At 38.4% G+C, this 21,613-nt stretch overlaps 2 protein-coding genes across 2 annotated transcripts; one reads left to right on the forward strand and one right to left on the reverse strand.

Moving 5' to 3' along the window:
* Positions 1-2,626, reverse strand: POLR2K (RNA polymerase II, I and III subunit K). The gene is made up of 4 exons (XM_025922816.2): positions 2,503-2,626; positions 1,844-1,911; positions 1,029-1,121; positions 1-201 (listed from the first exon to the last, which is right to left on the reverse strand). The coding sequence occupies exons 2-4, from the start codon at positions 1,902-1,904 to the stop codon at positions 179-181; spliced, it is 177 nt and encodes a 58-aa protein (XP_025778601.1). The 5' UTR covers positions 1,905-1,911; positions 2,503-2,626; the 3' UTR covers positions 1-178.
* Positions 2,627-6,674: 4,048 nt separating this feature from the next.
* Positions 6,675-21,369, forward strand: FBXO43 (F-box protein 43). Its single transcript, XM_086696060.1, has 5 exons — positions 6,675-7,537; positions 11,930-13,400; positions 16,179-16,281; positions 20,584-20,787; positions 20,891-21,369. The coding sequence occupies exons 2-5, from the start codon at positions 11,947-11,949 to the stop codon at positions 21,137-21,139; spliced, it is 2,010 nt and encodes a 669-aa protein (XP_086552186.1). The 5' UTR covers positions 6,675-7,537; positions 11,930-11,946; the 3' UTR covers positions 21,140-21,369.
* The last annotated feature ends 244 nt before the right edge of the window (positions 21,370-21,613 follow it).

The raw sequence follows: 21,613 nt of genomic DNA on the forward strand, positions 1-21,613 counted from the left end.
TGTAATTGAACAAAGAATTTTTCTTTATAGACATTATTAATAGATGCCTAAATACAAGATGAATTTTAAAACGAAATCATGTAGTTGTATTCATAAAGATAAATACACTCATCAAAAGCTATACAACATTAACAGCAAGTCCAAGTCCAAATAAAGATAATCTTCTGAATTCCATGTTTCATCGAGCATCAAAAACCACCACTGTATTAAACTGAGTTAAGGACAAAACACATATTTAAAAATTACATGAAAGATTAACACTTCCAAGTCACTTTCTATTTGCTAGTTATGTGATCTAAAATGCAAAAAACAGAGATTAAATAAATAAACTTAAAAAAAAAGGGGGGGGGTGCCTAACTGGTTAAGTTGGAACAGCATGTGATGCTTAATCTCAGGTTGTGAGTTCGAGGCCCACGTTGGGTGTAGAGATTAAATAAATGACTTTAATAAAATAAAATACACAAAAGAACGGAACTCACTATTTACTATAACAACTAGAAAAGAACTACAAAAAAAGATTTCAATTTTCATTAGTCCCCTTTCCATGATACAAAAGATCAATGCACCAAAAAACACTAAAGCAATGCTGGCAAGGTAACTTACTGGTTTAAAAAATATTGTATTTGTAGTTACCACATAACAATGTATTCTCAGTCTTATGGCCAATTTGTAAGCCTCGCTTTTTCCATAAGGTAGCATTCATATACAGTATTTGTATTTCTCTTTGTATAATTTAGTTTGTCCATGAACTCAAACTCAAAAATGAGTATAAGTAAAATAAGTTAAATATAGAAGCCTGAAAAATAGACTTATGAGATCCAAAATCTAGTATATATTTAGTATATGCATCTGAATTAATTATTATGAAAATAAAAATGATTATGAAAATCCTAATCATGCTTTTTTTTTTTTTTTTTGGTAAGTAGACCAAAAATTATTACCATTTACCAGAAATTAGTCTTTGACTAGCAACCCAAGCATTATTCTTCACTTCCATCTACTTCATATTTAACAAGTTAAAAGGATACATCTTTTAGTTCTTTTCTTGTACATTATTCTGTATCCACATTCTCTGCATCTGATTGGATCCCTGGATTTTATTTCATTTTCCGTGTGACATTCTAAAAAAGAAAGCATGTTTATTCAATGTCTAGAGGAAAAATATTACAGACAAGCAAATTATCTTAACTGTATTTTTCACCCAAAGCACTAAAATGTACTCAATCTCAAGAGTATGGTGCTGTGGCCATGTTAAAAAGAAAACTACAGGCCCCAAATGGCCTCACTTGGGTTGAGGCCCCAAATCAGTAAACCAAGACCTAACACCTAACCTAACTGCAGTTTCAGCCCTGCAGAAACGCAACCTTTGACCAGTCAATATGGGAATTTCCTTGTCAGTGCTAGGAAATTTACTGATTTTTCCATTCCTCTTAGAAGGGTGACCTTACCTTAAACACAGGATTCTTCGCTAATAATTTTCATTTTTCCACTCCTCTCTACCTTTACAAACCTTTCCTTTTCTGTAACCTTTTGGAGTTCTCATCTACTTGCTAGACAGGATGCTGCCAGATTCATGAATGGATTAATAAAGCCTATCACATCTTTAAAATGTACTCAGTTGAACTTTTGTTATTTAACAACCAACATATTAAGGAGGAAAGAAAAAAGAGTAGTGGGCGCTGCACTTTTTCTTGGTGAGTAAATGAGCTCTTAATGAGAGGTTTTTTTAGGGTTGCTGGTGTTCTGCTTTGTAACTTTAAAGACTCGTTTAAGACTAAGTATAATGTAATTATTTCAAAACTGAAGTAAAACACTCCCACTTTATGTATGTAAGTGCCCTTACCTCCGCAGATATATATCATTGGCTGCTGCTTTGGGGGTTGAACGTCCTTCTGAGTATCCATTGATAGTCTGAAATCAAATCACAGACTCAAATATTGAATATCTCAAAGGGGCTCCTTGCAAATCCAACCATACCTCATTTTTTCTCAGGGAAATCTAAAAAAGTCCCAATTCCTAACCTGTACTTTTTCAAACTGTATAGGTAGAGCTAAAGGACGAAACAAAAACACAATGTATTGCGCGCTAACCCCCAAACCGGACACGATAACATTTTACACATGTTATTTCATTATAATCTTTACAACAATCCTAGGAGGTACTGCCCTTACTTTTCAGGTGAAGAAACCCAGGCTTGTAAATTAATTTGCGCAGGATTATGCAGCTACTAACAGGCAGGGGCACTGGAATCTGACTGCAAAACTCGCGTTCCATTTAACACAAGTCCTGTTTTTCCAAACTTTAGCAGAAAGCAAAAAACTATATCCCTCAATAGGAAAACATGCGAACAGAAGTTAAGAAGAGTAACTCCCAAAAGCCAAACTAAACTGAACGAAACCAAAGTACTAACACCATTCACTCCTCAATCTCCAGCTTCTCCCGATTTCCATACCGGACCTTTTTAACCTTGAGGGTCTTTCCAGTTTCAACCCAAATACCTACCTCTTAATCCCAACCAGCCAATTCCCTACGCGGCGAAGCTTCGCACTCCGCGCTTTAACCAGATTACGGCTCGTCGCTGTGTCTCAACCAACTTCCGGCGCTGGCATATGATGCATGGAGTCTCCGCCCCTTCCGCCCCAGGCGTGGCCGAGAACCCGGATTGCATACAGGCGGCAAAGCTTGAACTTTTGTGTTAGTTTCTGCGGCTTTCTTGTTTCGCCCCAGTTTATTTCGTTTTTAAGGAAAGCAAAGCATTCCAATAGTTCCTCAAATCGGAGGAAGTCTGTTTCTCTAAGGAAGTCAGTAGAAAGTAACACTTTTCCAGGAGGGCTGAGGGTTAAAAGAAAATGCCAAGTGCCCCTGGAATCCTAGGTTAGCCGTTACTCAGAGGTACACAACGGCAACAACTCCCATCACTGATTTTCACGTAGAAAAGCACTTTTCAAATTACGTTTTTTTCCAGTGGATTGATACCTGTGCTGGACCAGTGAAGCAGCTGCCCCCTATCTTTCGCATAATTTCATTTTTGCTTTTCGAAACTTTCATAGGCTTTTGTCATGACCCACTCCTTTTACTCATTTTAAAGCAAAGGTGGGTATGAGGGCAGCTACACCAACTAATTCTACCTAAAACTAAGGGATATTAGTAGCAGTAACTATTTACTGACCTTCCTTCCATCTCATGTATTCCTCCCTAGATGAAACAAACGATCTGCTCAGTGGAGGTGTGTTTTTTGAGAGATCAAAATATCATGGGATTAATATCAGTTTGATTCACAACATTTACATTCGTTTGCTTCTTTCATAGCAGACGTTTTATATCAGAAGGAGGAAGAAAATGAAGTAACTAAAATCTAGGGGATGATCAGTTGTTAATAACGATTATAGTTCAGCAGAGAAACAGGTTAATATCTTTGATTTATTTTGTCTTTGATTTGTTATTAAGCAGAATATACTGCTTTCCAGTCTTCCATCCAGCAACGTGAGAACTTTGAGCTTCACCTTTTGCTTTGAGGAGTTCCAACTGGTTACACCTCTACAGACCAGCATAGGGGATACAACTACTTCATATTCCTAGTCTTCCTGGCTGCCAGTTTTTTAATTTCCAGGAAAACCATGGATTTTCCTGCTTCTTCCTTCACAGACAGGCTGACATACAGCATAAATATTTTGACCATTAGCTCTCTTACAAAATATCCCTCCTCTCAACCAAAGAGAAGAAGGTAATTCAATACAACAGTCAAAATAGGCTTTACTACAAGAATTATTAAATAAAACTATTGTTATCATAAGAGAAAGATAATGGATTGATCCAGAAAGTTTCACAAATAATTGCAAACTTTCCTGGATTCTGACTCTCCAGTTGAGGTATCAAGATGATTCTGGCACATAACACAGACTATGGAGATCAGAATGGATCAACACATGTAGAACACAAATGGGTCTTGGGACCCTATGGAAGGGTAGATTAATTACAAGTGGTGTCAAGGAAATCCAGAATTTCAACAAGAGTCCATGTAGATGCTAGTTCTCACTCCAACACCCTTTTTCCAATTAGCAGGAACCGATAGTTTTAGGATCAGTAGGGAGCGTGGTCAGTGGAAGCTATTATCATTGGTAACAGCTAACTTTTCTTGAGCACTTAATATGCGCCAGATACCTCTGTACTGCCTTCTCCCAATGAGGGTGGATGTCTTGTTATCTTGGATACTAGTGCTTTTAACTCCTTGTAATATGGTTATGAAGATGCAAGATTCCTCCTGAATCTCTGTTTTTCATTTTCCTTGATCGTATTCTTTTAAATATACCTGCATAGCTTGAATGTCTTGGTGATTGGAAAAGTCTTTCATTATGTTTTGCTGCATGGTCCCCAAAAGAAGAATTAGATCTTGTGGGAAATAGATGGGTTTAGACTACTGAGGTAAGAAATGGGATGACATCCAATCCAGAAAGGGAAACAAAAAGGCCAAGGACTGTGGTGGGTAAAGAATAGGAAAATGTGAGTGATTTATATTTGGGGTATGTGAGTAAAGTCAGGACAAGCTACATGTAACTCGGTTCCTTTTTGCACTTTTGGTGGGGGGGGGGAGGTAAAGATTATTCTTTGAATGATAGAAAGGAGTTATATACTTTTCTGCTCTTCAGTCGTAATATCTGAAAAAAAATAAATTAACTAGAGAAAGAAAAGGGCAGCGTTTAAATGGTGTTTGGGACTGTGTGAATTTTTTAAAACCATGGGCAAGATTCCCTGCCCTGTTTACATTAAAGTAGGAGTGGGGAGCAGACATTAAACAAGATAAGTAAATAATATGGTATTTTAGAAGGTGATAAACTACATGGAGAAAATTCAGCAGAGGATTGCAAATGTTGTGTGGAGAAAGGCAAAATGGCTGTCATAGAGATTTGTTTGAAGAGCTAGAGAGAGCACTATTCGCTCTACCTGGGTGTATGGGGGCAGCTTCAGACAGGTGCTATCTTGAAGCATATGTAATTCATCAATTCCTAATCTTAAGTCCTACAGGTACCTCAAACTTAACAACCTCATACTAAATTTTTTTTAATGTTTATTTTTGAGAGAGAGAGACAGAGTGCAAACAGGGGAGGGGCAGAGAGAGGGGGAGACACAGAATTCGAAGCAGGCTCCAGGCTCTGAGCTATTGGCACAGAGCCCGACACAAGGTTCAAACCCATGAACTGTGAAATCATGACCTCAGCTGAAGTAGGATGCTTAACCAACTAAGCCAGCGAGGTCCCCTAACCACATACTAAATTCAATTTATTTTCTTCCAAACCTGTTCTCTGTGCTCCCCCCACCCCATGCAGTTGATTCTGCTGACTGAATATGCTGAATTCAGGTTCTTCAGCCCCACTGGCTTCCAGAGTAATGTAGTAGCTTCCTAAGTGGTCTCCTTGCAACCACCCTCACTTCTTTTCCTTCTGTTCTCCACTCTGCCATGGGAGTGATCTTTCTAAAATGCTCTGCATGGCCTAGAGGATAAACTTCTCTTAAATGCATCCAAAATTCTCCATGACTTGGCTTCTTCCCCTTCTCAAGAATTTTCTTCGGTCTTTCCTCAAATAAGTCTTAGTTTCTGGCTATAACAAACTATAGTTTTCCCAACTGTTTCAGTTTTCCTGCTCTTGTACATTTTGTTTTGAGATTGCAATCACCTGTTGTCTGACTTTTAAATTGCCACTTGTGCTTCAAAATCCATCCCAAAGTCATGGTCTTTATAAAGTTAGTTCCACCCCCTCTTCTTCCTTAGGGTTAGTTGGTCCTCTTTCCTTAGTACTACTACTGTTCCTCCCTTACAGCACTTGTGAACCCCTTAAGGCCAGTAACTGTGGTGTACTCATCTTTGCTTTCCCAGTACCTAGCCCAGTGATTGGCACATAGAGCAGAGCTTAATAGGTGTTAGTGAGTTTGACTTTGGATATGTTCCATTTTGGATGGCTAAAGGGCATCCAGATACAGAAATGTCCAGTTGGAGGAGAGTGGTGGTAGCTGCTATTACTGGCTTAAAAGTAATGGGTGAAACTCTGCATGAGAATTATGTAGGCACATAATGGTAAAGCCCCCCCCCCCCCCCAATAAAATGCTGAGGTAGGATGCCTCATGTAGGGAAAAGGCAGAGGGGAAAACAGCCAGATAAAGGAGACTAGTATGAAGCTGCCAAGAGCAGAAGGATGGAGCCTGGCATAGAATAGGTGCCCAATGAGTAATATAAAACATCCCGTCTAGCATAATCAAGCATAATCCCTTGTAGAGATACTGTAAAGTCATACCGTTCCGACCTCATCCTGTGTATATCTGTATCCTGTGTGTATCTATACTTCTAAAAGGCGTCATTTGGTTTGTAACCTGCTTTTTATACCTGATTATCTCGGAAACATTGTCAAGCAAACGTTCACCTACATTATTTTTATTGGCATCTCACTGCAGGACCTAGTAGCTTGGATACACAATGCTTCCCAAAGTGAGAATGGGGAGAGACAGAGCCCATGAAGTTAGAAAGCCCGGCTGCGCTTGTGGTGGGGGTGGAAGGGTGGGAAAAGGACGAGACTCCTCTGGGAGAAGCCGGACCAGAGCCTGCGGATCGCCGGGCGGCCGGCGGGGGCGTCGCGGAGCGGGAGGAAGGGGCGGCGCGGGGCGAGGCGGGGCGGCGCGGCGGCGCGTAGCGGTTACTCAGGGCGGGCAGTTCAAACTGAAGGAGGGAATCTCGGCGGCCCCACGCGAACGTGGCGTGGGGGTTGCCATAGCCGGGCATCCCTGGGGGCGAGGCGGCGGCTCCTGCCTGACGCACCCAGCGGCGGCTGCCTGTCTCCCCTCCCGCCTGGCCCCGCGGCCCGGTCGGTGCGGGCGCGCCTCGGTCTCCAAGTGGGCGGGAGTGGGGGGCCCAGGTGTGTGCCCGCTAGCGGGCCTCTGGTCGTCCGCCGGCCCGGGGCCCACTTTGCTTTCTAGGTGCTGGGACTAGAGAGGGGCCCCGAAGCCGGCCTCTTGCCCGCTCGCTCCGCTCCTGGTGACGCCCACCCGCCCTCGGCCTCTCGGTGGCGTTCTGGGCCCTGAGCCGTGGCGGCGGAACCGAGGCGACCCCGGGCCGCCGCCAGCCTGGCCTTGGGAAGGTCGGGGAGGGACGAGCGGGGCCAAAGGACGCCCTGGTGAGACCGTTAACCACCCACCCGCCGATAGCACCTTGGGGAAGTCAATGACAGCGCTGCGGCTTACACTGCATTTTCAAAAACCCGATTTCGGGAAGATTCCTCAGTTCCGAGACTAGCTGGAGAAAACCAGGATATTGAAATTACTATTATTTGGAAAGCTGGAGGAAATTCGAAGTGATTTAGGCCTTTTCATATGTTAGAAATAATCCCTGCAGCATGTGTTTTATGTACCTTTCCGATTTTAGCAGCCACGTGCTGCTGCACGTTTCTCTTTAAGTGGTATTACTTTGGCATGAATTTTAAAGGCAGAGTGAAAGATTTTCTTGTTTGGAAGCCCTCATAACTGACATCTAAGAGCTCAAGATTTACTGATGGTAAGATTTTCCAATTTAACAAATGAAGAAAATTTGTTTTTTATATAGTTAAGTAGTATTTCATTCTCTAACAAGTGTTCTTAAAAATTGAATTATAATTGACATACAATGTTAGTGTCAGGTGTACAACACAATGATTCTATATTTTTATATATTACAAAGTGATCACCTTGATAGGTCTATTTATTATCTGTCATTATAAAAAGTTGCTACAGCATTATTCACTATATTCCCTATGGCATATATTACACTCCCATGACTTATTTTACAACTAGAAGTTTGTACCTCTTTTTTTTTAATTTTTTTTATTTTTTAAAATTTACATCCAAATTGGTTAGCATATAGTGCAACAATGATTTCACCAGTAGATTCCTTAGTGCCTCTTACCCATTTAGCCCATCCCCCTCCCACAACCCCTCCAGCAACCCTCAGTTTGTTCTCCATATTTATGAGTCTCTTCTGTTTTGTCCCCCTCCCTGTTTTTATATTATTTTTGTTTCCCTTCCCTTATGTTCATGTGTTGTGTCTCTTCAAGTCCTCATATGAGTGAAGTCATATGATTTTTGTCTTTCTCTGACTAATTTCGCTTAGCATAATACCCTCCAGTTCCATCCACGTAGTTGCAAATGGCAAAATTTCATTCTTTTTGATTGCCGAGTAGTACTCCATTGTATACGTATACCACATCTTTATCCATTCACCCATCACTGGGCATTTGGGCTCTTTCCGTACTTTGGCTATTGTTGACGGTGCTGCTATAAACATGGGGGTGTATGTGTCCCTTGGAAACAGCACACCTGTATCCCATGGATAAATGCCTAGTAGTGCAACGGCTGTCTTGTAGGGTAGTTCTATTTTTAGTTTTTTGAGGAACCTCCATACTGTTTGAGAGAGTGGCTGCACCAGCTTGCATTGCCACCAACAATGCAAAAGAGATCCTCTTTCTCTGCATCCTCGCCAACATCTGTTGTTGCCTGAGTTGTTAATGTTAGCCATTCTGACAGGTGTAAGGTGATATTTCATTGTGGTTTTGATTTGTATTTCCCTGATGATGAGTGATGTTGAGCATTTTTTCATGTGTCCGTTACCGATCTGGATGTCTTCTTTGGAGAAGTGTCTATTCGAGTCTTTTGCCCATTTCTTCACTGGATTATTTGTTTTTTGGGTGTTGAGTTTGATAAGTTCTTTATAGATTTTGGATACTAACCCTTTATCTGACATATCATATGCAAATATCTTCTCCCATTCTGTCGGTTGCCTTTTGGTTTTGTTGATTGTTTCCTTTGCTGTGCAGAAGCTTTTTATTTTGATGAGGTCCCATCAAAATAAATTTCGCTTTTGTTTCCCTTGCCTCCGGAAACATGTTGAGTAAGAAGTTGCTGCCACCAAGATCAAAGAGGTTTTTGCCTGCTTTTTCCTGGAGGATTTTGATGGCTTCCTGTCTTACATTTAGGTCTTTCATCCATTTAGAGTTTATTTTTGTGTATGGTGTAAGAAAGTGGTCCAGGTTCATTCTTCTGCATGTCGCTGTAGAAGTTTGTACCTCTTAATCCCCTTCACGTATTTAGACCACCCCCTACCCTCATCGCCTCTGGCAACCACAAGTTTGTTCTCTATGAGTCTGTTTCTGTTTTGTTTGTTAATTTGTTTTGTTTCTTAGATTCCACATATAAGTGAAATCATATGGTATTTGTTTTTGTCTGACTCATTCTTCTTAGCATAATACCCTATGAGTCCATCCATGTTGTCACAAATGGCAAGAGTTTTTTTTTTTTTATGGCAGAGTAATATTTTATTGCATATATGTACCTTATTTTTATTAGTTCATCTATTGATGGACGCTTAGGTTGCTTCCATATCTTGGCTATTGTAAATAATGCTGCAATAAACATAGGGAGGCATATATCCTTTCAAATTAGTGTTTTCATTTTCTTTGGATAAATATCCAGAAGCGGAATTACTAGATCATTTGATAGTTCTATCTTTAATTTTTAAGGAACCCCCATACTGTTTTCCATAGTACCTGAACCAATTTGCATTCCCACCAACAGTTCATGAAGGTTCCCTTTTCTCCCCATCCTTGCCAATTTTTTTCTTTCTTGAGAGCGCTGTAGAGATAAATGTTCTCAACATTCAAAGAGGGTGCCTCCGTGGCTCAGTTGGTTAAGATTCTGACTCTTGATTTTGGCTTAGGTCATAATCTCACGGATCGTCATGAGATCGAGCCCTGCATTGGGCTCTGTGCTGACAGCACAGAACCTGCTTGGGATTCTCTCCCTCCCTCTCTCTGCCCGTTCCCTGCTGGCTCACTTTCTCTCTCTCTCTCTCTCTCTCTCTCTCTCTCTCACTTTCTCTCTCTCAAAATAAATAAATAAGCTTTAACAATTTTTTAAACATGAGTATTAAGGAGGCTCATTTGATTAATCAGTGAACTGTTGAGTCGGTAAAATTAAATATGTCAATAGGAATTTCATAATTCTGCATGTCTGTTTAAAAGATTTAAAAATTAAGTTTTGAACAGCCAAGTTTTGCTTAAGACCAACATCTTGGGAAAATGGAAAGATGAGCATGATGACAGCAGAGAAAAAAAGCACATTGGAGGCAACTTCGAATGTATAGATGAACAGAAGAAATTAGATTTTTATATATATATGTGTTTGTATCAAGTGGCCTATGGTTGGTGGGGGGAGAGGATTATATCTGCATCCCCATTTTGTTTCTAACAATTTGCCTCGGTTTCCCAGATTCTAGCACTGTGAGACACCTAGTGGTGACGTCGAATTGTTACATTTGCTCTTTTTAGAAGGATTTTGCGACCTAATTTTAACTTAATAGAATGATTCTCAGGGGGAAATATTCATGGGTAGAGGTGTAATTTGGAAGCTCATTATATGTCATTAACTTAATATTTTGTTTGAAAATACAATACAAATTATAGAAAGCAAAGTTTGATGATCTTGGCTGGTAAGCACGTACAGAAGATAGCAGCCATTCTCATGATCTGAGGGGATCTAGATGGGAAGAGAACATGTATCAAATTTACCAAAATTGAATTAAGTTTAAAAGGTTGAAAAACACATAGATACTTTGCCCAGTAATAATCTTCCAGTGATCATTTTACCATAAAGAAACCGTTTTGTTTTGCGGTTGGAGTAGTGATTTGTTGTTTTTAAGAACTCATTCACTTGTATACTTAACTGGTGTAACCTAGGCATAAATATATTCCTTTCCCATTGTAGTCAACTGAAGTTTTTCTTCCTAGGATCTTTTAATAGAGAAAAACCATGCATTTGGTCTGGAGAAAACTTTAAAAGAATGACAGTTTTCTTAGTGTCCTTTGAATAATCTGGAAAAATACCAGAAACTGTGATGATTTTCTTCCCTTAGTGCCCTTTGGGTTAAGATTTGAGTTTATAAAAAGAAGGAATGTGATAATACTGTTTAAAAAGGTTAAGGAATAGAGTATTTCCTTGTGTTGTTTCTTACAAATATAATTACTGAGTAACTTAAGTAATTTACTTGAATTCTGTCCTTGCAATTTCAAGAATATTATAAAGGGTGCATTTCCCGTAAATAGTTGTCTGTTATCTGTGAAATCTGGCCTGCAAGTGGATGTTATATCTCAAAATATTTACAAAATGACACATGAATAAGCATAACATGCCAAGTTTGTAATGGCCCTATGTCTATGTGGCACTGGTTCATTTTAGTTAGCTCAAGAAGAATGTATTCGTAATTTATCAATAAGCCAGGGAGTCTTTTCAAAGTAGTGAGTCTGGAAATTCAGACGTTGAGAGCAGTCATGGGGACTGGATTTCTGTGACAGGCCTATGTTACAAGTATGAATAACATTATCCTGGAGTTGCTTAGCCAAATTGCAGTTAAATCTAGTGACAGCACTCATTTGACACCTTTCCAGAGACGTGTTTAAAAATTAGCATATAGTTTGTTTAAGCAGCTTTACTTATAACCCAGAATTTTGAAGGGAAATATCCAACTGACTAGATACAGGCCAAGAGAAATAGCTAAAATATTAAAACTATAATTATGCACATCAATGCTGTTAATATCATGAGGTTATCTAAAAATGATGCCGTCAGATTTTTTTCTCAAGTGTAGTTCAAGAAAATATTTGTGCATGGTGCTTAGACTAAGCTTATCAAGTAATCCGTGAATATGTATAACCCAAAAGTTTTGGTTTTTAGGATGTTAAAAGTTGGCTTAAGTAAGATACACTTGAGTATATATTAGAGTAGATTTGTTTTTTAAAGTAGCTTTTTTTTATTGCCGTAGCATTTTCTATTATTATCTATAGTCCTAACAAATGTATTTTGGTGTAAGCTGCCAAACTCCTCATTTCAAAGGAAGAATAAAATTTGTTTTCCTCTGTAGAAACAGAGCTTTTGAAGATGTCAGAGAGACATTTAGGTCAGACTTGCCCTGGAGCAGAAAATGAGGTGGACTCTCCTGTCAATTTCACGTATTCCAGCTTCAGAGACTACTGTTCTACATCTTCATTTCAAGACAGTGGCTACAATGAGTTGTTACAGCCTTGCAACGATGAGAATACAGGTAAAGAATTATTTGGAAAGAAAGGAAAAGGCCCACCATTAATCCATGAACATCCTGAAACTTCAGATCTGGGCTTGACTCATCCTTTAGAATCTCCAACTCAAAAAAAGAGAGGTGTCTTTTCTAGGAAGGAAAAGGAGAAAAGCCCCGAACTTTGTGAAACTCCTAAACTCAGTGGGAAAAAATTTTTGCAGCGCAGAAGGTTGGACACATCTTTCTCTCTTCTAACAGGGGACTTTGAATCACAAAATAGTTCTCTAGAAAGTAGTATGAACCAAGTCCTCAACTTAGAAAAAAATATTCCAAGCCATGTTTCAGGTCTTCCACGGCAAAACAGTTTTAGTCCTTTAGTTACTAGTACTTTGAAGACAGAAGAAGCAACCTCTAGCAGTCAAAAATTGAGACTTAATTTTTCTCAACAGAAGACTTCCACGGTTGATGATTCCAAAGATGACTGTAGCCTGTTTGAAGTTGAATGTCTATCTCCGATTCAGGGCAATAGTTTTAGAGACTCTATCCCATATGACCTTAGTGATAGCAGTCTGTTTGTTAATGATGAGAATACATATCCCAAACCTCTGGGCTCCTCTGTTAGTGGAACAACTTGTGGGACAGATGGGGACATACGTGTGACTCCAATAAGTAATCTTGTAGCAAACATTAAATTTAATGCAAGTCAAAGGCTCTCCCCTTCAACTAAAGTGAGGGGCAATATTTCAACACCTGAAGACAGTGGTTTTAACTCACTTTGCTTGGAAAAATCAGAAGACTCCCTCTCTGACCAGGAGGGTTCTTTTCAAGAACTTCAGAAACATAAGGGAACTGTCAGAGTGGGGAGCACCGTAAAAAAGTCAAGGCATCTTAGAAGGCTGAGAAGATTGTCCACCCTGGAGGAGCATGGCTCACAATCTGAGACAGAAGGGGAAAAGCAGACTGACCACTCTGACTCTAAAACAACACCAGCGGCTGCCTCAGACCCCTCAGAGAGTCAGCTGAGCAGTGACACTAAGATGTTAAGCTTTAAGAATTTATCAAAGACCCCAGCCTTGCAGTTAGTGCACGAGCTCTTCATGAGAAACAAAAGAAAAAGATTCCAGCAGAATGGTGCACATGAATTATTAGAAGAAAGGGATGGGGGGCAAATAGCCGTGCTTCAGTGTATACTTACGGGACTGATTGGCAAGAAAATGGGTATAGAGAAACTGGACGTCTTAACAGAATTAAAATACAGAAATTTAAAGCATATTCTTGCTATGGTTTTAGATTCCTTGACTGCAGAAAGCCTATTCAGGTAAGAAATAATTTTTTTTTCTGAAATAAAACTTCCTTCTTATCACTTTTTTTTTTTTTAATTGGAAAGCTTTTCTATGAGTTGAACAGTTGTCCTGTTTTTTATTTGTTTTATTATCTCTCTCTTTGGTTGTCTCACACTTTATCAAAGGTGGTTTAGTGAACTTCCCTAAAGTTACTATATTACTAGAGCTTAGTAACATAGGTTCCTTCTGTTTAAAATCCTGTTTCAGGGGCGCCTGGGTGGCTCAGTCGGTTAAGCATCTGGCTTCAGCTCAGCTCATGATCTCACAGTCCGTGAGTTTGAGCCCTGCGTCAGGCTCTGTGCTGACAGCTCAGAGCCTGGAGCCTGCTTCCGATTCTGTGTCTCCCTCTCTCTGACCCTCCCCTTTTCATGCTCTGTCTCTCTCTGTCTCAAAAATAAATAAACATTAAAAAAAAAATTTAAATCCTGTTTCAGATGCGTCAATATAGTCTTCTGGGTAAGGTTCATGGCACTGTCATTTGGGAAGAGAGTTTCTAAAAGTCGAACTTTAAATTTTCAAGACTGGCAAGCTTTATTCCATGAAAATTATTTGATGATTTAATAGTCCACATCCTGTTGCCAGATTGCAAATTGGATTAATGTTAGGACACTTGGTCAGAAATATTGTAAAATGTCATGTTGACTAAGAAAGGGCAACATACAAAGGATACCATTTAGTTATTGAATCTAAGTTCTAGAATACAAAATGACGGTTAGCTTTCATTTTAGGGCTTAGTTTTTCTAGAGACCAAGGGAATACGGATTAGTTCATTTTCATTGCCAACAGTGCCATGGAAGGTAATTGCTTTTGAAAATTTCAAGGAATTAGAAACAAGAATTTGTGCTAACAGAAATTTCAGTATGTTGAATGCTGCTACATAATGAAAGAGAAACAGACATTTAGGATTATTAAGGGTGGGAACTAGGGTTACAAAGACTAAAGTGAGACTGTGTTCATACTGGTAATTTTGGGGAGTTGCAGGACTATCAGAAGACGAGACCCTTGGGAATGCCATGGCCGGAAGGAGGGAAGCCTTGTGGAACAGGACTTCTGCAAGTGGCAGTTGGGGGAGGACGTGTGGGAGAGTTGGTAAACTTGTTTTTCCATAGGGATATGTCAAAAGTTTGGTTCATAGAATCCTTGCCGTTTTTATGGCCACTACCTCTATTTGAACCCTTCCTCACCTTTCCTCCACAAATTAATTGTAGGCTATTGTAGAAAATCATAGAATTTCATAGATGGAAGTCTAGTCATTAAACATCTAGTCTAGTCACATATTTTTCAGATGAGGAAACTGAGTTCCAGAGAAGTTAAGTGATCTGCCAGCAGTCATTCAAGGACATAGGAATATATCTAGGTCTATAACTGAGCCCTCTGATTTCTAATCCAATAGTGTCCCACAAACTCACATTAAGGTTTAAGGCCTTTCTAAATAGACTTGATCAGGAACGTACTTGGTGTAACCCAAGTAGGATAATAAACAGATTAGTGCACCTGTATGTATGTGCCTTTAAAAAAATGTTCAAATGGGATAGTTGTTTAATAAAATCAAAGGGATGGCTGAAATACAGGAATTTTATTTTTATATGCTGGAGTATTTGGATATAGACCAGTTAAAAAATGAGTAATACTTTTGGGTGCTCATTTGTGGGAGTAGTTGATATTCAATCATATTTTGATAATTACCTCTTCTCCCCACCCCTTCAGATTTATAGTATTTGTACTGTAGAATGCATGTATAATGTTAGTAGTGTTTATTCTTGGTAATGTGAGAGATTATGGTCAGTTGAAATAACTGGCAAATATCCAATTATATAGTTCATTTCTTCCCCATTAATAGGTGTCTAGCTGCCTTTCTCTCTCCTTAATCTGTTATAAGACCCATGTATTGGCTTGGGGAGAGGCAAGGCAACTGAAGTGGCCATGACAGCTGGGAAGTACTCCAGCTTAACAACTCAAGTACTTATTACCTCTGTAACAACAAGGGACTTTTTTTTTAGCTGTCTGGTCTTACTCCCTTTGAGTGATTTAAGTTAGAGTAGTAAAAAAAGAGCAGAGTAACACTTGAAAGATTATTTTTCTTTAATAATTAGTATAGCCAAAGTTATTGACAATAGGCAACCACTGGATGTAAGTTGGGGTTTTTTTTCTTTAGCTGCTTCATTCTCATAAACTTTGGTTTATAAAATAGGAACTTTGGAGTGCTAGCCATCATAATAATCGTTATTTTGCATCTACTACTTCTAATGAATTATTGATAGTTCTTACGTTTGTTTAATCAACAATGGTAAGTTTGCTAAGTTTAATCAACAATGGTAGATTTCCTCCTATAGATTTAATAGGAGAAACAGATAAAAAACCTCTTGGACTCTATAGATGATAATCATTTTCTGCATGTTGTGTTCTAATTTTTTTTATTGTTGGGTCACATTTGAAGTTAAATCCTCTTAATCAGTCTCTCAGTGGGCTCATATTGGTCTTATACGAAACTATGTTTTTCTGTTAACCATTTATAAGATACTTTATTGATATAATGCTGGCATATATTTAATGTTTTAATAGGAATTCTTTCATATGGTGAAATAATATGAAACAACAATGTAGATCAAATCATATTTTTAATGTAAATATTTAGGTTTAAATTTATTGTCCAGAATCTTTAAGTTTTTCTTATTGCCATTGGCAAAAAAAAAAAAAAAAAAAAGTTAATTTTGTGGAATATATACAATATAAAACTGACCTTTATGTTATAGTGTTTGGAAAGTAAGCAGAAATTGGCGTGAAATTATTGTTCAAGATAAAAACGCAAATCGGAGGAGGAAATTTTACATCTCACAACTGAAAACAGATTCTGAGGTAACGTATATAATACTTTTCTCAAATGGATTTGTAAAAATAATAATCTCATATTGCTGGACAGCCTAATTTGGTTTTCCTGCTATCTTTTAACTTTTTCCATTTACCAAACATTCACTCACGAATGTTTTACTTTTCCCCAACTCCATTTCCTTCCAGTCCATAAGTGGAGTAGATAACCTAACATCAAGAGCGTCTTGTGGGATTATGTTGTTTGGGTGTGTGTGCAGTGTTTGAATACTGGTGCTATGCTGGGTCTTATTCATAATTAGATACCCTTATAGCATTTTCTATTTAGCCTTTTGAGTGGCTATTATTGTGCCAATTGCTCAGATTACAATTGTGAACCTTTTTGAAATGATCTCTGCTCTCTTGGAGCTCATGCCCTGTGGGTGTTACAAGTAAACAGGTGATTATAATATGGGTGTGTTAGAGGAAGGCCAGAATTAGTTCTATTGGAACATTAAAAAAACATTTTTTTAAAAAAAGCTTATTTATTTTTGAGAGACAAAGCACGAGCAGGGGAGGGGCAGAGAGAGGGAGACACAGAATCGGAAGCAGGCTCCAGGCTCTGAGCTGTCAGCACAGAGCCCGACGTGGGGCTCAAACCCATGAACCATGACATCATGACCTGAGCAGAAGTCCTACGCCCAACTGACTGAGCCACCCAGGCGCCCCTCGGTTGGAACATTTAAACGGAGTATTTGATGCTTGAGAATCAACAGAAGGCTTTTCAGAAAAAGTGCAACTCAACTGAGACCTGAAGGACCAATGAGTGGTTAGCCAGGTGAAGACAGGGAAGAGTGTTTCAGCTGAGAGTTTAGCATCCAGGAAGGCCTGGAGGTGAGTCAGCGTGGCAGATTAGGACTGGTAAAGTATCATAAGCTTGTATTTTCTTGGAGATTTGAGGACCAGCTTTGAGGGTACAGGAAAAGTCCTGTAGAAGCTGACTAATTTTTCCTGTGGACACAACTTTATGTAATGCATCTAATGACTCTGGCACCCATATGTATTATATACACAACTTTTAACCTTTTCCTACCCATCATTACTGAAAGAAACTGATAGTTCATGCTCTTATTCTTGTTCTAGTAAAAAGTATTTAATAAATTATTATTTCATTAGGTAACATAAATAATGTAAATTTCTAATTTGACAAAACACAATACTTGAGATGAAGCATGGTACAAACAGATATAAACACCTAGACGCAGATTGGTGGGTTTCTCATAGCAATGAAATACTAGGGACTGAGTTAACTTAAACATTGACTTTCTATTTGACTTTGAAGAAAAGTTTTACTTTCTTACCTATGATATTGCCTTACAACTTATTCACAGCCCCTCCCTGGCTACTTACTGCTGCCTTCTGATCCTGGGAGCTTATAATAGTGAAATTATTAACTGCCTTCTTCTTATCTTATTAGAGTGCTGCTCTATATGCTGAGGACCTACTTAAAAAACAGTTTTTAAGCAAACACCTAATAATATTAACCTGTTAGCTCCATTTACATTGTACATCCTACAGGGAAAGAAACCTGCTTGTGTTTTGCAACACTTCAGGTAATTCTAGATAAAATATTCTGTCTTTTTTTTTTTTTTTTTAATTTTTTTTTTCAACGTTTATTTATTTTTGGGACAGAGAGAGACAGAGCATGAATGGGCGAGGGGCAGAGAGAGAGGGAGACACAGAATCGGAAACAGGCTCCAGGCTCCGAGCCATCAGCCCAGAGCCCGACGCGGGGCTCGAACTCACGGACCGCAAGATCGTGACCTGGCTGAAGTCGGACGCTTAACCGACTGCGCCACCCAGGCGCCCCAAAATATTCTGTCTTTATATCCTGGCCACCACTTTTCTTTTCTAACTTTGTTTCTCAAAGACTATACTTTTTTTTCCTTACTTGAACTTTTTTCTTATTTTCGTTTGCTTTTTAATTTTTTTTTCAGAGTAAAACAAGTACATGGTCTAAAAAGTCCAATTGGACTGTGAGGCTTAGGTCAAAACACATTCTCCTGCCTATCCCTTCTCACTCTTGATTCTTGTGCCCAAGTCACTTACCTCCAACTCTTCAGTTGTTCCTCCTGAGATTTACCTCCACATTTCTAAATAGCACACCTTTACTGCTATTTCTTGACTTTTTAGAGAGAGTGTTTGTTCTCTAACTTCTCACCGCCACTACCACTACCTACCCACCCACCTGTCTCTCTGAATTCCTTTCTCCTGTCTCACCATTGTAACCACACCATCATGTGGGAGTCGGTCAGAATTAGGTGCTGACATTATGAAGAATGTGTCGAGATTATTATGAGTTATTGACAGCTGTAACATGCAGTACACTATGAATACACCTTTTTTCCTATATAACTTTTTTTTTTCCAGAGTTAATAATTGCCCAGTTTCTTTCTTTTGTTTTGCTTAGTGTTTCTCTATACAGATCCCTGATTCATCTCCTATTATCCACCAGAACTGGAAATCTCCTCTGTGTAAGTCCAAACAAATCAGGTATTCTTCCTGTTCCTTCTTGTCCCTAGAAACATTCTTCCCGGTGCACTTTGCACTCCTGTTCTGATATGGACTAGTTGCTTTCCACTTGAGCTATCCTAATGTGTATCGTTAACCCAAAAAGAAACATTGTAAAACAAAGTTGTTTAATGGTTTTCCTCATACTTGTGTAATATCTCTGAAAGCTCCTTATGTGTGAAAATTGGAAGGCACACACCAGCTGTGTGTATTAAGATCACAATTCTATCTCTTTGCTTTGCAGCCATAAGAATGAGCATAAGAATTGGGATACCACACCTTTTCCATCGCATTTCTTAGTTTACTGTATTCTTCACTGTTCTTTTATAATCATGGAAATGAACAACCACATGGTGACTTCACTCTCACATTTAAATATTTTCTGGCAACATGATGTGACTATGTTTGAAAAATTTTGGCATTCACGAACATGTGCCTTTGTTTACTGCTTTGCCTCCTTTTGTTCCGAGATGGCAGCACACATTTTAACTCGAGGAGGACAGGAGTTACACTGTTTTATTCACTTGGTACCTTTAGGAGTTCTAGAAATATTTATTAAATAAATGAATGTTTAATCTGTGGCAGAAATGTGTTTCAACAATGTATCTCTCTTCATTTTTTTAAATTTATGCACACTGTGTTTACCAACTGCATCAAAATTTGTCAGAATTTTGGTGTGCTCCAGTGTTGTGTGCTTGTGGCCTAGCCTGCAAATTATTTATACAAATGTACTATAAAGAGATGCATCGAGTCCTTGAAAAAGTTCAGTTGTATTCATTTTAATTTCAGAAAATGAATATTTATCCTTCACACTTATGTATATGTTGTTAAACTTAATCACGGAATTTTTCATGATCAGCTAACCTTATTTCCTATACTTATCCTACTATAATTTCTCATATTTTCACTCTTCTCACTGTTAGGAGCCAATTGTGAGAAAGGGAGACAATTAAGGGAGAAGAAACACAATTTTAGTTAGACACACGAGGAGCTTCACATTGTATTTTGATAATTGGTTAAGAATGCCAATTATCAACCTTCACAAAATAGAAGGCTTACTGAAAATATTTCTTGGCTGAATATTGAAGTAATATGGAAATCCGGTTCAGATAAGAGGTACCTTTTTTCCTCCTTGTTTAAAATGTAAGTGTAAAAATGACTCCAGTATTTACATGTAAAAACTAGCCAAGCCAATGGGATTTCATGGTCTAACCAGGCCCATTATTTTTCTGATGTGTGGCTAAGGTAAGAAACCTTCAGAGAATTCCATGATATCCTGTGGCAAACTTGGAAAAGATTCACCTCTTCTTAAACCTTGCCTTAAAACAAGGGTTGGCAAACGCCAGTCTGTGGGCCAAATCCTGTCCGTCACTTCTGCTTTTAAAGTCAGTTGCATTGGAACATAGCCTTGCTCTTTCATTTACATATCTCTACAGCTGCTTTTGCTAAAATGGCAGTTGAGTAGCTGTGACTATCTGGCCTGCAAAATGTAAAATATATACCATCTGGCCCTTTTCAGGAAAAGTTTGCCAACCCATGCCTTAAAGAGAAAAATAACCAATCTTGCAAACTTAAAGCTAACATTTATTGTTTTAATTTTGTTCATTTATATTTCTTTGACATTTAAATGTTAGATGAGAGAGAAAAAATTTTCCAAAAGGGAAAGCTTAGGGAGAAAATTCTTGTGGAATTTAGTGTGAAACCACTTTCAACATTTAAATCAGAAAACTGTTCTGGAACTTTTGATATTACCGTATTGACCCCTCTCATCTTTTGCTGCAGGGGGCTCTATTAAATGTTGAGGACGCTGCCACTAGGCTCCATCTTTTAAATCGATCAGCTTTAAGATCTGTACAAGCTCAGGCTAGGATACCAGGTTTTCATAGAGAACAAGTTTCAACACGTTCTCCTTGGGGAGAAGTTTTGACACCTATAGCAAGCTCTTCTGTTACTCACTTAAGTAGTAAACAGGAAGAATATGTTAAGGTGAGTATTTATCATCAATTATTAGAAATAAATACTCAGAGTTTGACATAAAGTGTTTCTCTATATGAAACTGGAAGATTTAGTGTGTATGCTTTCACTGCAGGTTGCCAAAACACTTTTTATTGATGAAGCATTAAAACCTTGCCCGAGGTGCCAATCCCCTGCTAAGTACCAGCCATATAAGAAAAGGGGACTCTGTAGCCGCACAGCCTGTGGTTTTGACTTTTGTGTGTTATGTTTGTGTGCTTATCATGGGTCTGAAGAATGTAGCAGAGGAGCAGCAAAGCCAAGAAATAGAAAAGATGCTCTTCCAGGAAGTGCCCAGAGTAAGCGGAATTTAAAACGCCTTTAAAGAGACTTTAAATATAAAAGAAGCATTCCCTCTAAACAACGTTTTGTCTGACTTAAAATTATGAATATTTTGAAAGTATGCAAATTTTCCCATTAATGACAGATGATGATTTATTTCCTATTTTGTATATATCATAATCCATGTCTGTTTTCTTTAAAGTGTTTTACTGTGTCATATTTACCCATTTTAATAACAGTGTTTTTAAATAAAGAATTTTTAATGTTATCTTATGTATGTATTTAACTGTTTCATGTAACCTTTAAAAATTGTGCATTTCACCACTATGTGTTGAAATGTTCTTCTATCACTTTTTAAAAATAGTTTTCCAAATAATATTACAAATTTTGAACTTGAGACAGATGGCCTTATAGATTTGGAAAATGAGTATCTGAAATGAAATATAAATAAAATGTTTTCAGAAGTTCTATTGAATTCACTCAATAATTTCAATCTTTCAATTTAGTGTCATATTTG

This window comes from Puma concolor, chromosome F2 (assembly GCF_028749965.1).
Source record: "Puma concolor isolate L17-30 chromosome F2, mPumCon1.1.hap2, whole genome shotgun sequence".
NCBI classification, from domain to species: domain Eukaryota; kingdom Metazoa; phylum Chordata; class Mammalia; order Carnivora; family Felidae; genus Puma; species Puma concolor.